General features: G+C 38.0%; 1 protein-coding gene across 1 annotated transcript in view; it reads left to right on the top strand.

Moving 5' to 3' along the window:
* The window catches only part of SLC35F1 (solute carrier family 35 member F1), a 398,751-nt gene that overhangs the window by 314,772 nt on the left and 66,150 nt on the right, over positions 1-17,829 (top strand). The window contains exon 3 of the mRNA XM_046004052.1: positions 8,035-8,162. Coding sequence (XP_045860008.1) covers positions 8,035-8,162 — 128 coding nt within the window. The remainder of the gene's footprint in view (positions 1-8,034; positions 8,163-17,829) is intronic.

The following is a 17,829-nucleotide window of genomic DNA, read 5'->3' as shown; positions in this document are numbered from 1 at the left end:
CAGCACTCACCATAGCACGTACCCTCCCCAATGTCCATAACCCCACCCCCTCTCCCAACAACCCCCCCCAGCAACCCTCAGTTTGTTTTGTGAGATTAGTAGTCACTTATGGTTTGTCTCCCTCCCAATTCCATCTTGTTTCATTTATTCTTCTCCTATCCTCCAACCCCCCATGTTGCATCTCCATGTCCTCATATCAGGGAGATCATATGATAGTTGTCTTTCTCGGATTGACTTATTTCTCATTCACTATTTTCTAAGAGGTAGAGCAACCAATACACAGGTATTGGTCAACAGAGTTTAATAGTGGGTACATAGCTTTTGTGTATGGTTTTTTTTTTAAGATTTTATTTATTTATTTGACAGACAGAGATCACAAGTAGGCAGAGAGACAGGCAGGGAGAGAGGAGGAAGCAGGCTCCCTGCTGAGCAGAGAGCCCAATGTGGGGCTCAAGCCCAGGACCCTGGGATCATGACCTGAGCCAAAGGCAGAGGCCTTAACCCACTGAGCCCCACCCAGGTGCCCCTTGTGTATAGGTATTTAGATATCCTGAAAAGTTCTTTATTTATCTGTCTATGTGTCTTAACTGTCTGTATGATAAAAGTTAGGCAAATTTGCTGTCAATGTTTATATTGGTATGAAGAAGATGTTAGGAATTGTGTTTTCTAAGACACATCAGGACTAAAAGAAGTTTAGATATTTTAGAAAAGTGTACAGTATAAATGCACCACATGAAATCATATATCTTAGCTTTGTAAAAGATGACAGCTTATGGGGCGCTTGGGTGGCTTGGTCGGTTAAGTGTCTGCCTTCAGCTCAGGTCATGATCCCAGGGTCCTGTGATTGAGCCCCGCATTGGGCGCTCTGCTCTATGGGAAGTCTGCTTTTCCCTCTGCCCCTCCTCCCATTCTCTCTCTGTCACTCTGCACACTCTCTCTCTCAAATAAATCAACAAAATCTTTTTTTAAAAAAAATGACAGCTTAAAAAAACCAAGAAAGAGAAGTTTTCTAAGATTTAAGTGATTTGGTTCATGTTAAAAATGGTAGCATACTCTGAGGCTTTTATTTTCATATTACAATGTGTAAATGTTTTAATCTCAGAAGAGGTAATAGATTGTGTTCATAATTAGAGCTCGACTGTTGGGTTTTAATTATCAATGCCAGAAATATAACTGTGAAAGAAGCAAAATAAACTTATTGTTAAGAAACCTATCCTGTGTGCAATCCCTTCTACATCACCTATACTTTTTTTTTTCTCTCATATTCAGCTTAAAGTTAGAGCTACCAGAACCTGATGTGATTAGGATTCATTTTTAGCTTTTGGATATTTTCCCAAAGTTTTATTAGGCATTTCTGGAAAATAGCCAGATGACTGAGCAGATTTTAAAAGTGTTATTCAGCTCTCTTGCCTTAATAATAAGATTTTACATTGTCCAACTTACTAGGAAAGACATCGTTGAGGAGACATAAACAAGAGAAGTGCTGAGGGGGACTGGGATGGGATGACAGAGAGCAGGTGCATCCATACACAGCCTCCACTCTCCTGTCAAGTGGTGTGACCCAAAGGATCAAGACGTGGGTCTGGTCCAGGGGAAAGGCGTCAAAGACAAGGCCCTCAGCCTGTCTCTAGTTGGGACAAATGTCGTACACTGGCTTGGATGTGATCCAGAGGAAGAGACAGACAGGCATGTGTGGCCAGTGTCTTAATGAATAATTATGAGGGTTCACTATCCTGAGCTTCCTGTGTGCTGCATCTAACATGGTGATTTAGCCTGTCATGGGTGGCTGGAAGGGCACAAGGCTTTCAGAACCCTACCCATTGCATGGTGTTTTATGCACCGACCTTAGCTAGATATTAGCTTATACACTTTATTCATACTACCTTTAATCGATGATACCCTATGAGATAGTTGTTATAATCCCTGTTTTGTAGTAGAGGGTTGAGGTTCAAGGCCATTAACCAAGTTACTTAGTACCACATAGCAGAAGGCAGTCAGTGCTCAAACCCAAGTCTGTTTGTTACCAAGGCAAAACATTGTCTCTTATGCTCTTCCCAATCTCACTGTCTATTTCTAATAGTAAAAATGACTGAAGGGGCGCCTGGGTGGCTCAGTGGATTAAGCCGCTGCCTTCGGCTCAGGTCATGATCTCAGGGTCCCGGGATGGAGCCCCACGTCGGGCACTCTGCTCCGCGGGGAGCCTGCTTCCTCCTCTCTCTCTGCCTGCCTCTCTGCCTACTTGTGATCTCTCTCTCTGTCAAATAAATAAATAAAATCTTTAAAAAAAAAAAATGACTGAAAGAATATGAAACAAAGTTGAATCTTCATTATCTATCCTTTTTGTGTTTCATCTTTACTCTCAGATTCCTATTATAAAGTACAACTGGTTACAGTCCTTTTTGTGAACAATTTATGTTTTCATTTCCTTATTAGTGCATTTATTTTGTTTACTTTTCTCACAAAGAGAATTGTTTTAAGCTCTACATTCTAATACTACATTTTAGCTTTTGAAGATGAATCATTAAGACTGCCATCAGAAGTCCCCCCCCCCCCCCCCCCCCCCAGATTCACTGATTGATACTTCAACACTTCCATTTAGAGTTCTGGTAAAGAAAGGTGGTGTTATGGCTCCATTTGTGAGACAAAGAGGGGTCCATTCAAGTAAGGGTCTCAACCCCTGTGTAGAGGCTTTGCTCTTGCTTGCAGACTCTCCATGCAAGGCATGCTGGGTTCTGTTCTTGCATAAGAATGCCATGAAGGTTCACACCACCCATGAGAACCCTTAATGAAAGTGTCCCAAGAATAATGCAGCTTCTTGTTCCCTGAGCCGATCTACCTCTGGTGCAGTCTTGCAGTGCTGTTATTCTTGACCCAGACTACCACTGGGGGTGAACAAGAACATTATGAATCAAAGGTCTCTGTTTTCCAGACACCGCCATGAATGTGCATCATGTTTTTGTTCAAAAGTTCTCTCTTTGATTTAGCACGTATTCACTACCACCTTGCCCCACCCCATGTGTGACCATTGCTACTATGCCTGAAGCTTTAGCAAGTAGTATAGCATAAAACAGTAATTCTTGTAATTAGAGTTTTTTAAGCAATAGAAATGACTTTAAAACTTATTTTACATTTCATAAGGGGAATTTCGTCCTGGGCTTAGATCAGGCAGGGAGACGCCAAATCCTTGATACTGACTTGCTGGGAGTCAGACACATCATCATCCCTAAGTTGCTACAGGAGCTGCATTGCTGGGCGCTGGCAATGGAGGGGGGGGGGGGGCTTCATGCACATCAGCTTCAGTGTGATGGGCACCCAAGAGTTAGCTGAGGGGCACTGAGGGGTGAGTAGGGACAGATAGGTCATGAAAGAGAAATGAGAAGTGTGTGACTCCTGAGGACAATGCCACAGTACAAATTAGGGAGGCAAAACTGTACAGGACTAACGAGTATGAAGCCTAGGGCCTGATTGTCATGAGTCCAGATCCTGGCTTATCTGTGTGACCTTTCAGGCAAGTTACTTAACTCCTCTAGGCCTTGGTCTTATCATCTGCAAATGGGGTTAATAGCAATGTCTACTGTATGGTGTTATGATTAAGATTAGGAAAGTTAATATTTGTAATGCATGTAGATACTGTCTGATACAAAGTGAGTATCAGAGAAGTTTTTTGTTACTAAAATGCTAAACCACTTTTAATTGATCGTGCTGTTGGTGCTTAGTAAAATTCAATATGAATGATGTGATAAAGATTGTCAGTAATTCCCTTCCCTGTTCTTAATTAGTGAAGTAGTTATTGTTTCTAGAATGCTGTTACTTGAAATCAGGGTAACTTTCCTGGCCACACTGTTCCTAATAGAAAAAAATTGGAAACAGCTTAGATGTCTCTTAGTGGGAGACTGGATAAATTGTGGCATATTCAGAGAGTATGAGAATATGCAGTGTTTAAAATAAATGAGTTAGCTCTACACAAAACAATAGGGATACATTTCTAAAACAATGTTAAACATTAAAAAAAAAAAGAACCTAGAAGAATGACATCTACAGTATATACAGTAAACTTTCATTTAAAGTTTAAAAACATACCAAAGGAAGTTATATCCTGTTTCAGATACAAACGTAACTAGGAAATGTATAACAAAAACACAAACATGAAGGATCCACAACAATATCAAGACAGTGATGTGTGGAAGGAGGGAAGGGAATAGAATCTGGCAAGAGCAGAAGGGGAGCTTCAGTTTTATCTTAAACATTTTCTTCCTCAGGAAAAAAAACAATATTTATGAAGCAAATATGGCAAAATGTTAACATCTATTAAGTCAGATTGCAGGTTACCTTATTATAATATTCTCTAATTTATTTATATTTGAGCATATTGATAATAAAAATAATAATTAACAGAATGCATGCAAATGACAAACTGTAATTCTAAAGTTTCCACCCATGGATTTTATTACTCCTTCAGTTAATTAAAAAAAAAAAAAGAATTTCAAAACATTAACATACCAGCAGTTGTGCTGGTGTTTCTTATGGATGGCCCTATTTTATGAGATTTAGGGAGGGTTTTGGCACAAAGGCTGTAAAGAACGCATTTTCATTATTTTAGAAAGAATTTTAATGGCCTGTTGTACATCAGTGTTAATGAGAGTCATGTAGATAAATCCCTAAGCAGTCGTTCTTAGGGCTGGAATTTTTGCTCAGCCAAAAATACAAAAGTGCTCTCTTGCCTTCCTGGATAACTTTGCTGTGCAAGAATGTTGTATGTTTTCTGGTGCTTCAAATCAAACAATATGGAACAATATGGAACATTTATTTAGGGTGTTTTGCTTTGCAGACTTTTGCAGCAGAACAGCAAGTCAACTAATCATTCCTTTGAATCTATGTAGTGAATTACACTTTGAATATGTTATTGATTCGTAGAACAAACAGCACCATGACCCAGATTTTCAGTCTTACATCATTGAGATGTGGGCGGTATGCTCTGAGTTTGGCAACTGTCTATTCATTGTGTAAATTAACTGGGACAATGACCTGTAACTATAGAATTGCAGCTTTGCAGTTAAATACGCCATCGACCTTTTTATGTCCTATGTATATAGTATGTCATGTGTAAAATGGTCACCAAATTAATTGTGTCAGATGTTGTCTACATTCTAACTGGAAAACAATTTTCATTGTCCGGAACATGAATGTTTATAGTAGATCTATTTTAAGTACCTCAATTTCGATCTACTTAGCATTGCTGAGATTATGAAACATGAAATTTATTCATACATTTTGTATTAGTTATTGACCACTTACTATGTATTTTTGGATCCTAGAGATAAAGTGATGACCAAGGTAATGCTACTGTCTTCAAATTGCTAATAATCTAATGAGTAATAGGGTCAAGAAAACAGGTCATTATAATACAGTGAGATTAGTATTGTATGTGGGTAAGCAAAGGGTGTTAAAGAAGCATATTACAGGGAAATCCAGCCCTAGGAAGACCAAGGAAGGCTCCCTGGTGTTAGTGTCTATGCTCATCTTTCATTTGGAGACTGGAAGAAAAACAGTCCAAGCAGAGGAATCAGCACAGGGAAAAGCCCAGAGACAAGACAAGGAAAAGCATACTTCAGGCCAGATGTTCAGGTGTTTCTTTGGTATGAAGAGCCTTCACTACTTTGTGCTTATATCTGAAATTCCTAGTGCAGGTCATCCTGAGGATAACCACTGGACATCAACCATTTGAAAGTCCTAAGTCTGATCCTCAGCCCAATGCCCAGGCTCCACCCAAAGCCAACTACACTAGAATTTTGAGTGTCTGGTTCCAAACATTGAGATTTTAAAAAATCTCTCAAGAAGATGGGAATATTCAGTCAGGTGGCAAATCACTAATTTACAAGGCAAATCCTAAGAGATGTGTTGATTGATCAAATGTGTAGGCAGATAAGAAAGACAGAAATGCTGTGCAAGGGTGCTGTCAAAATGAGCTGGCTATAAAGAAATGACCTTAGGGATCACATCCACCGGCTATGAATCTCAGAGCAAAACACAAGAAATGTGACTCATATATAGAGCTGACTCTTGACGTACTCAGAGAAATAGCACTTCACACTTTTTTTTTCAGTTCAATTATTTGTCCATTCCAAAACACTTCGTTAATCCTTATTATATGTCAGTATGCTTAGGATAATGGATACATATATGAGTAGGACATTGATGTCTTATCATCCCCAAACTCTCAGTTTTGTGAATAGAAAATTTCTAAGTAGTCACAATCATGTGAAAGGACTCTACTGGGTACACATTGCCAAGGGGGTAGTGATAGCAGACAAAATGGCAGAGAATAGCTGAATTTTGAAGGATGAACAAGAATTAACAATTCACTGAGTCAGAAAGATTTTTAGTATACTTGGAGCAAATGTTGTGAAAAGTGTGGCTCCCAAAATGAGGCTTGAAAACTGGGTTAGCTACCAAAGGTCCAGAGACCTGTCTCTCCTTGTTGCCAACCAGGCACAGCCCAGACTCCGACTTCTCTATGTAGCTGGAAAGATTTGTTTTACAAGTTTATGTAAGGTTGAAAAGGTCTTCACCTCATATCATGGTCACCTGAATAAGACCAGTGGTAGAAATTAGGTGTTCAAAGTCCTGAGAGTGGCTCAAGGACAGGCGAGGGATGTGGAGTCTATTGAGGTTCTTGAGAACCAGCTTAAGCACAGCTAAAATACTAGAAGTGTGTGTCACTGGGGAAGCCAACCTCTAAGATAATCTCCAATGATCTCTGCCTCCTGATAGTCACACCCTTACAAAATTCTCTTCCTTGAATGTAGGTTGAACTTGTTGACCCTCCTTTAAAGAAGAGACTAGGGGAGAAGTCCCATTTCTGATGATAAGTTATTAAAAAAAAACATGTACCTTCCTTCTCTCCTGCACTTTGTCTCCCTTGCCCCCAGTGCTCATCCTGGGTGAAATCAACTGCCATGTCTTCAGGCAGGGCCTTGAGGTAAGGACTGAGGCCTGCTAATAGCCATGCTGAGTAAGTTTTGAAGGATATCCCTCCCCAGTCAGACCTTCAGATGTGACTACATCCATGGATGACAACTTGACTGCAGCTTATTGAGACAGCTTGAATCAAAGACACTCAGTTAAGCTGTGTCCCGACTCTTGACCCACAAAACAAGGAGGTAATAGATGCTTATTGTTTTAGGCAGCAGTGTTTTAGGATAATTTGTTGTGCAGCAATCATAATAAATACAGTCACTATTCACTCAGTTTCTGCAAATCCCATACTTCTATGAAGACTTCACAGCTTGACTCCAGAGAGCTGTTATTATTAACAATCATGATTTCCCCTTGAGAAATGAGGTTTCTTTCAGGCTTGAAAGATGTAAAAATATGGATGAAAAGCTAAGGGATTCAAAATCTGTTCTGATGTTATAAACTTAAGAGGCAAGATGGTGAAGATTCTGGTTTGGGGCAATATTCAGGCCATGGTCCTATGGCTCCTATCCATCTGAGAGTGACCCTCTACTTTAATTCTTTCCCATCACCCACACCCCACCAGAATGTAATGTTCAAAGCTGGGCAAGCACTCAGGATGGCATCTGGGAGTCTAACTGCAGATGTGCTGTCAAGCATAGGCCTTTGTCCATTGGCCTACCCTCATTTTGTTTCTTTCTATTTTACCACAATACTGAAGTTTAGAATGATTTGGACTTTGTGTGTGTTTATGCAGCCTTTCTGGTATACCTTTCCTTTTATTTTTTACATTATATGACTCTTTTTCATCAAATGTTCATGAGAAAAAGGCCTTTCATGGTGAACTAAAAACCTACCTAGTCTTATTCTGGTATAAAAACCAATTTGAAAAGCCAGAGTCTACAATGAAGACTATTAGCTAAGTAAAAACATGTCAATCTTTGACACAATTCATTTGTTTAATTGAACATTTGTTAAGGAACAGGAAAAATATAAAGTACAACAACAATTTAGAATCCTTCTACATATATAGTTTATATTTCAGAACCTAACCCATTTCTTCTCACCTTCATGACACAGGAGAAGAAAACCTCCTGGCAATTTTACGACGAAGATGGTGGAAGTATATGATCCTGGGACTCATCGACCTGGAAGCAAATTATCTGGTGGTCAAGGCTTACCAGTATACGACTCTGACCAGTATTCAGGTACTGGCGGATCTTATGTCTTTCTCACCCTCCTCAGTTTCTAGATGTAGTTTGCTTTCAGTTTAGTCACCTGGAGGTCTAAATACTTCTCTAAAGGTTTTGCAAGAGGGAAATTGGGTGTTTAAAAATTAACTTGTGCATTATTTCTATGTCTTACTAATTTTTCTTAATTCAAATGTAATTGGATATCTTTTTCCTCTTTGTTCTTATTGGACTGTAACTATTGACAATGTAGGAAAATATTTCCTAGCTATAAATACTACCAACTAATCTTATGTCAGTAGGAGAGTTATTAATAGGCATAAAAACAGAGCCATTTTAAACACAACTTAAAACATCTTAGAACACGTTAATGAACTTTGATTAAGTAATCAGTGCTTAATAATCTTTTCTTTTAGCTTTCTTTAATGAGGAAATTTTGCAACCGCAAGGGACAGAATCTTTCCTAAAAGAACAAGATACAAATTTCTAAATAGTGTTATTCATGAAGATAGCCACTCTGTCCTCCCTTCCTCCCTCTCCTTTTCTTTTATGCACATGGGTGTGTGTGTACATATACACAAACATAACTGCAAGTTTAAACTTAGGTTTTCACAACTTTCACCAGACACCATTTACATTCTTCATTATACCATAAATGATACACTTGACCATTTTGTTTCACCCTCATTTCCCCTTTATGGCAATATTATGAATTTTATAGCATTCCAAGGCTCTGGGATGAAAACAAAATATTATTCACGTATGTTAGATCTTACTTAGACTTGATACCACAACAACATTCCTGCCATTCAAATAATTTACTTAGAAAACAATAACAAAAATGCAGAATCAAGCAAGCAAACCAACGACCTAAACATATTAGATTGCATAGACTGAATGGGAAGTTGTCTAAGCTGGAATCAGATGGGGCTGCAGGCTTCTTCCTGCATGCCCAGTGAGACAGAAAGGATGTTTGTCTACCTAAACCCATTGAAAAGAAGTCCAGAGCCCTTATACTAATTGGACCACAATGACAGCAGGGGAATTCTGTGAGCTAATTGGCTTAAAGTTGAACTCCCCAACCCAATACAGGATGAGATTTCTGATTGTCTCAGACTCATGTTTTTCAGTAGGAGTACTACTGGCATTTTGGGTGGGGCAATTTTTCATGATTTGGATCCCTTTCCTACTTTATTGGTCATTTAACATTCTTAGCTTCCGTCCGTCCACTAAAAGCTAATAGCATCTTTTTCAGCCTTATATCAACTAAAAATGTCCCTGTGGATTTCCAGATGCCCTCTGGCAGGGGAGTACCATCTCTGCTTGAGGGTTACTGGCTCACCAGTCAGCACTCACTCATGGCATCAGAATGGGATCAATCCCACTAATCACATGTCACCCACTGCAGGAGGAGAAAGGTGGATGAATGCTGGGAAATCAGCTACGTACCCCCAATACTCAGCTTTACTCCCACTCACTTCAATAAGTCCCACAACAGAAATAGGTATCTCTTTTCTGTGCTCCCATGGCACTTTGTTAGCTCTGTCTACAGTCTGTCTTACTGAAGAATGATGTTTGAATATTCCCACCTACTTCACCCGACTGTGAGTTCTTTCACAGCAAGGGTAATTTCTTGTTCACCTCCGAATTTCTAGTACCTACTAGAAAACCCAGCACATGCCAGGTACTCAATAAATGTTTAAAGAAGTTAATTCAATTGCATTGATTTCCACTGTTTGGGGGCACAGAAATTCCCAGCAGTTCTCTATCTATATGTGGAGGTCTCCAGAATGTCTTTACAGATAGAGCAGGAGAAGGAAGAGACAAATGTTAGCTTTGTGGCAGAGCTGAGCCCATTAGCCCAGAGCCAAAAACTGTAAGTGAGTCTGGGGAGAATGAAGAGGAGATGTTCTCCTTTGAAAATATAGTTGGCTTCTGTGGGTTTTTTGTTTGTTTGTTTGTTTGTTTGTTTTTAAGCATTGTAAAGTCACAACCAATTGTTGGTTTCTTAAGTTCTATAGAGCTTTTTTGAAAAAAAAATTTTTTTTCAATTTTCCTTTCTCTTTCTTTCTTTTCTTTTTGGAACAGTGGCAATTTATTCTTAACAACTGGTCTCATGGTCTTCAGGTGTTTAGTTCAACCCATGTCATACCCCACCATCCTGATCCATCCTGCTACCTCTCTCAAATTCATTCTTCAATGCCTATTTTAATGTTCTGTTCTATGAAAAAGTTTATCTTAATTTTTTAGCGAGAAAGAAAAATAATAATTCTACTGGAATATCAGTTGGTCTTCATTGTAATTTACTGAGCAAGGAATAGTGAGAAGTAAAAAAGCAAGTTGAATCTAACAATTTTAGAATTACTTGGCCACATACAACAAATAAACCTATGAAATAATAATAAATGGTCAGAACAGAAGGCATTTGTTCTGGAACCATGTCTGTACAGCTATTTAGTAATTTAATTTTGTTTACTCATTGGAAATCAGTAGAACTAACAAGTGCCGATAATTTTTCCTTATTTCTATAAATATTAATTCAGCTCTTAATATGTGTTTAGCTTTTACTCATATTAATCAATAAGGAAAATATATTAATTAAGCCTCTGAGAAATGAGCTAATTATCGCAAGTGACATAAAGAGAAATGAATAAGCCTTGCCCTCCAGAAACATATGAATTGATAAAGAGCATAAGAGGCAAAAATCTATCGATAGCAGTGCCAAGTACTGCAAGAGAACAGATGCCTAAGTGCTACAGTTTCCAAAGAAGGCAGAGATGATGTGTATTTTCAAAGACCAAGAAAGTACCCATTCATATGAGTCTATAAAATTAGATAAAATGTAGAGAAGATAAAATGTGGGTATAGATTTGCACATGGAATGAAGAGCATGACAGAAGCGTGAGGGCAGGAAACCCAATAAATATGATTGGGGAGCAATTATTCCAGTTTGATTCATCCAGTCACCAAAAAAAATAATTATTAAATAATTCTATGTTCAAGACATTTTATTAAGTGGTGAATAAAGTTGCAAGCAAAAATAGATATAAGCTGTATTCTCATGGAACTTTTAGTCAAATAGGGAAAGCAGCATTTGGTCAAATAATCAAACGAATGGATGTATAGTTTTAATGAAGGATAAGCATTCTAAAGGAAAGCAACACAGTTCTATGAGAATGGCCGTCAAACCAACCTGACTTCAACTGGCAAGTTGAGGAAGGTTTTCCCCTGAAGAATTGATAGTGGAACTGAAGTCTGAAAGAGGAGTGGAAGAAATAGATGTATTCCTGGAAACTTAAAAACTACCACAACTGAAACAGGAAGAAATAGACAATCTGAACAGACCCTCAGCCAATAAGGAAATTGAAGCAGTAATCAAAAATCTCCCAACAAACAAGAGCCCAGGGCTAGATGGCCTCCGAGGGGAATTCTTCCAAATATTTAAAGAAGAAATAATACCTATTCTATTGAAGCTGTTTCAAAAAAAAAGAAATAGAAGGGAAAATTCCAAATTCATTCTATGAAGCCAGCAGTACCCTGATCCCAAAATGAGACACAGACCCCATCAAAAGGAGCATTACAGACCAATATACCTGATGAGCATGGATGCCAAAATACTCAATAAGATCCTAGCCAATAGGTTCCAACAGGGTGCTAAAAGGATCATTCACCATGACCAGGTGGGATTTATTCATGGGATGCAAGGGTGGTTCAACATTCAGAAATCAATCAATGTGATAGAGCACATTAATAAAAGAAAAGACAAGAACCATATGATCTTTTCAATTGACGCAGAAAAAGCATTTGACAAAATAAAAGCATCCTTTTCTGATTCAAACTCTTCAAAGTATAGGGATAGAGGGACAGGGTGAGAGGTTGGGGGAACCAGGTGGTGGGTAATAGGGAGGGCACCTATTGCATGGAGCACTGGGTGTTGTGCAAAAACAATGAATACTGTTACGCTGAAAAAATAAATAAATAAATTTTTTAAAAAAGGGATAGAGGGAACATACCTCAACATCATAAAAGCATCTATGAAAAGCCCACAGTGAATATCATTCTCAACGGGGAAAAACTGAGAGCTTTTACTTTAAGGTCAGGAGACAACAGCGATGCCAACTATCACCATTATTGTTCAGCATAGTACAGAAGTCCTAACCTCAGCAATCAGACAACAAAAAGAAATAAAAAGCATTCAAATTGGCAAAGAAGAAGTCAAACTCTCTCTCATTGCAAATGACATGATACTCCATCCACAAATTACTAGAACTCATATAGCAATTCAGCAATGTGGCAGGATACAAAATCAATGCACAGAAATCAGTTGCATTTCTATGCACTAACAATGTAACTAAAGAAAGAGAAATTAAGGAATTGATTCCATTTACAATAGCACCAAAAACCATAAGATACCTAGGAATAAACCTAACCAAAGAGGTAAAGGAGTTATACTCTAGAAACTACAGAATACTTGTGAAAGAAATTGAGAAAGACACAAAGAGATGGAAAAACATTCCATGCTCACAGATTGGAAGAATAAAGATTGTTAAACTATCTATGCTGCCCAGAGCAATCTACACTTTCAATGCAATCCCTATCAAAATACCATTGACATTTTTCACAGAGCTGGAACGAACAATCCTAAAATCTGTATGGAACCAGAAAAGACCCTGAATTGCCACGGGAGTACTGAAAAAGAAAACCAAAGCTGGGAGCATCACGATGCCTGACTTCAACTTCTGTTACAAAGTTGTGATCATCAAGACAGCATGGTATTGGCACAAAAACAGACACACAGATCATTAGAACAAAATAGAGACCTCCAAAATGGACTCTCAACTCTACAGTCAAATAATTTTCAACAAATCAGGAAAGAATATCCAATGGAAAAAAGATTCTCTTCAATAAATTGGACAGCCACATGCAGAAGAATGAAACTGAACCATTCTCTTACACAATACACGAAGATAAATTCAAAATGGATAAAAGACCTCAATGTAAGACAGGAATTCATTCAAATCCTGGAGGAGAACATAGGCAGTAATCTCTTTGATGTCAGCCACAGCAGCTTCTTTCAAGACACATCTCTAGAAGTAAAACTGAACTTTTGGGACTTCATCATGATAAAATGCTTCTGCACAGCAAAGGAAAGAGTCAACAAAACTAAGAGGCAATGGGAGAGGAATGGGAGAAGATATTTGCAAATGACATTACATATAAAGGGCTGGTATCCAAGATCTATAAAGAATTTATCAAATTCAGTCCCCCAAAAGTAAAAATCCAGTCAAGAAATGGGCAGAAGACATGAACAGACACTTCGCCAAAGAAGACATCCAAATGGCCAATAGACATATGAAAAAATGCTCAACATGACTAGCCATCAGGGAAATGCAAATCAAAACCACAGTGAGATACCACTTTACACCAGTTAAAAGGAAAAATTAACAAGACAGGAAACAACAAATGTTGGCAAGGATGTGGAGAAAGGGAAACTCTCTTACACTGCTGGTGAGAATGCAAGCTGGTACAGCCAGTTTGGAAAACAGTATAAGATTCCTCAAAAAGTTAAAAATCGAGCTACCCTATGACCCAGCAATTGCACTACTATGTATTTATCCCAAAGATACAGATGTAGTGTAAAGAAGGGACACCTGCACTCCAATGTTTATAACAGCAATGTCCACAATAGGCAAACTATGGAAGGACCCAAAATGTCTTTCAGCAGATGAATGAATAAAGAAGATGTGGTTCATATATACAAAGGAATATCACTTAGCTATCAGAAAGGACAAATACCTACCATTTGCATCAACATAGATGGAACTGGAGAGGATTATGCTAAGCGAAATAAGTCAAAAAGAGAGAGACAATTATCATATGTTTTCACTAATATGTAAAGCATAAGGAATAATGCAGAGGACCATAAGGAAAGGGAGGGAAAACTAAATGGGAAGAAATCAAAGAGGGAGACAAACAATGAGAGACTCTGGACTCTAGGAAACAAATTGAAGGTTACAGAAGGGAGGGGTGGAGTGATGGGGTAACCAGATAATGGTATTAGGAGGGCACATGTTGTGATAAGCACTGAATGTTATATGCAACTAATGAATTGTTGAACACTACAGCAAAAACTAATGATGTACTATATGTTGGCTAACTGAACTTAATAATAAAAAATAAATAAAAAATAAAAATAAGAGGAAATAGACAAATAAATAAATAGGAGGGGTGGAAGGAGATCTAAACAAAGAAGACAATAGGCTTAAAGCCCTGGGTAGGAAGGGCTGTGGCAAGGATGAAGTTGGAGACCAGTCATGTGACTGGGCATAGGGAATGAAAATTGTACAAGACAGCCTGGAGAAGGAGGCAGACACCAAATACTATGAGTCTTGACGGCCAGGTCAATTGTTTGAGTCTTAAGGCTTAGTGCCATGGGAAGCCAAACTTGAGTCTTAAAGAAAACTCAGGTTCTAGTGTAGAGAACCGATTAAAGCAGTGGATTCTCTTAAAGGAATAGAGAAAGACAAAACCGAAGACTTAAGTTGGGACCATATTGTAGGAGGTCTTCAATGGCAGTAGGAAGAGTGTGACTTAATTTTATAGGTGAAAGAGAGCCATGAAAATTTCTGAGGAAAGAAATGATAAGATGTGACCCTGTAACCTTTTATCAAAGCACTTCTGTTTTCACAAGCCAGTCTTCATTAATAGTTGGCACAGCACCAAATACTTTTGTTTCTTGATTCTTTTAAAAATAGAGACATAAACCAAAAAGACACCAAGAGCCTGTCTTTGCTTTTTCTTCCTGCCCTTTGAGCTCGTTCACCAAACTTTGGGTTAGATGTCACAAACAACTGATACATGAAACTTGAAAGGAAAATATTTTTTTTCTTTTTTTTTTTGGAAATATATATTTTTGAAATAATTATAGACTCACAGGGAATTGCAAAAATATATAAAGTCTTTTGCATCATTTATGCAGCTTTCCCCAATTGTGACATTTTATATGACTTTTGTATGATGTCAAAACCAGTATATTGATACTGGTACAATACTGTTAACTGGGCTACAGATCTTTTTCAGTTTTCAACCCCTTTTCTTTCATTCATGAATGTGTGTGTGTGTGTGTGTGTGTGTGTGTGTGTGTGTACTTCTATGCAATTTGATCCCATTTGTAAGTCTAAACACTAGCACAATTAGGATACAGAACTGCCCCATTACCACAAAGCAACTCTGTTGTGCTGCTGTGAAATTGCACCCATCCCACCAACCCATCCCTGTCATCTGGCAACCATTAATCTATTCTCCAGCTATATGATTTTGTCAGCAGGAAGATGCCATATAAAACGTAATCATGCAGTGTTTAACCTTTGGAGACTGTTTGTTTTTTTTTCCCCCACTAAGCATAACATCTTTAAGTGCATCCAGATTTTTGCATATATCAATATTTTATTCCTTCTTATTGAAGTGTAGTATTAAATGGTCTAGATGTACCAAAGTGTGTTTAGCCATTCACCTGTTGAGAGACATTTGAGTTGTTTCCACTTTGGGCTTTTACAAATAAAGATGCTATGAACATCCATGTGCAAGTTTTTGTGTTAACATAAGATTTCATTTCTCTGGGATAAATGTGCAAAAGTGCATCTGCTAGGTCATACAGAAAGTGCCTGTTTGGTTTTAGAAACTGGCAAATGGCTTTCTAGAGCTGAAGCACCATTTTACATTTCCACCAGCCATGTGTGAGAGGCCCAGTTTCTCTGTATCCTCATCAGCACTTGGTGTTATCATCATCTTTTATTTTAGCCATTCCAAAACATACATAGTGATATTTCATTGTGGTTTTAATGTGCAGATCCCTAGGAGCTAATGTTGAACATCTTTTGGGGAAAAAAAATGTTTTAACTTTGCCTTCATAGTTGGAAGCTAAAAAAGGTTAACAATGGCAAAAGTGATAACATATTAAGGAAAAAGATGATGGAGGAGAGACATTGAAGTGAAGAAACCCAGCTGTTTCCTTTATTAGAAAATGAAGAGATTTATGAGGATTTATAAAGATTGTATTCTAAAGACACCTTTGTGAGTTTGTATCTCTTGACTTGCAGAGAACGAATAGATTGTGCCCGTGACTTTGAGATGGATTAGTAGTGACATTTGGATAAATTCTAAAAGCACTGCTATTTTTATAACTGTGCCATACGAACCATTCAGTAGAAATATCAGCTTTACAACTTCTCGCCTAAAGATTATTCATCTTTTTTCAGTCATGTAGTACTAAAATGCAAACAGATGAAACTGGTGCTTCTGTGAAATCAGAAGAAAGCTGGTCTCTTCAAACATGGTATTTGGCAACTAAAATTAACTCACGTTGGAAACAATTTGCAGTACTCTTGCTGATAACCATGCTGAGGGGTCTGTACCTCTAATACATCTCCTCCTCACATAGTGTATACTTCAGAGCACTTTCCATTCTTCTGGCAGTTTCCATCAGAGGCAAAGGACAAGAAAGAAATTCCTCTGACCCTATTTTCTTTCTGTCCTGCTCCTCTGACTCGGACATGTTAGGACCAGTGAATACAGAATGCAAGCCAGCTTCCCCAGTGTGTATTGTGATATCCAGCTCTGAGATTAATTCTACAAGGCATACACATAACATATACATGTAACATACACAACATGCTAAGACATACACAAGTGACAGTTTGTCTTATTGCTTTACATAACTCTCAGTCATTTCTGGGTTTTCTCTTTGTCAATTTTCAGTAGGCTATGAGTTAAGTTGTATCAGATCCAGAGAAAGGCTGGGTAGTTTGTACATTGTTATGTTGAAAATTTAAGCCATGTGAATAGACTAGCCCTTCAGATGTATTTACTATTTCAAAAATGCCTACGCTGTGGTTAGAGGCTGGGGATATGATGACTGATCAGACCTGAGCCCTGCTGTGAGGCAGTGGGCAGCTATGTTATCAGTTAGGATACAATATAGTCAGGTGATAAAGAAAGTATGCATTAGTAGTATGTTTCTTGGAGACAGGAGAGGGGTACCACTCATCCTCAGGACTCATGTACCTCTGGTCCCATAGTCAAGAAGTTATAATATAAGAGAGAAAGTCACTAAACTTCTTATTTGTAGCCAACTTGTATTTTCACCTCCACGGATGAGCCCAGAGACAAGAACTGCCTATGCACGTTAGAAACAGATCCATGAGCTTGAGTTTACGATTATGAGTTCAGCTTTTAAGAATGTGTTTCCTTCTGTACCCTTGCTGTTTTACCTGTCCTTGGTGTAGGACTATGGCAATTTATGACTATTCAAAAGATATTTTAAAGTACATTTAAAAGCAAAGCTTTAAAAGCAGACAAAGTTCTTACCCTTAAAGGGAATATGATATTCTGAATATCTTTCAGATTTCTTAAATCTGAACTTTTTATTTTCACAATTGTAGAAGTAACTTACATATGTAAATAAAATAACATTTAAAAAATAAATAAATAAATATGTGATTGGACACTGCAGGTTTCTTGCCAGCCTTTTAACCTGAGAAAAATATAGACTTTTCTTTTTTTTTTTTAAACATATTACTCCCTCTGTAAGGAGGGATATCTGTAAGATAGATATCTGCGTATCTATAAGGACCTTGAAGGTGAGACCTGTGTATCCGGTATACAGTAAGCACTAAATAAATTTCTC

This window comes from Meles meles, chromosome 5 (genome assembly GCF_922984935.1).
Source record: "Meles meles chromosome 5, mMelMel3.1 paternal haplotype, whole genome shotgun sequence".
In the NCBI taxonomy this organism is placed as follows: Eukaryota; Metazoa; Chordata; class Mammalia; order Carnivora; family Mustelidae; genus Meles; species Meles meles.
The sequence above is the reverse complement of the archived record's forward strand: the minus strand, read 5'-3'. Positions and strand labels throughout refer to the sequence as shown.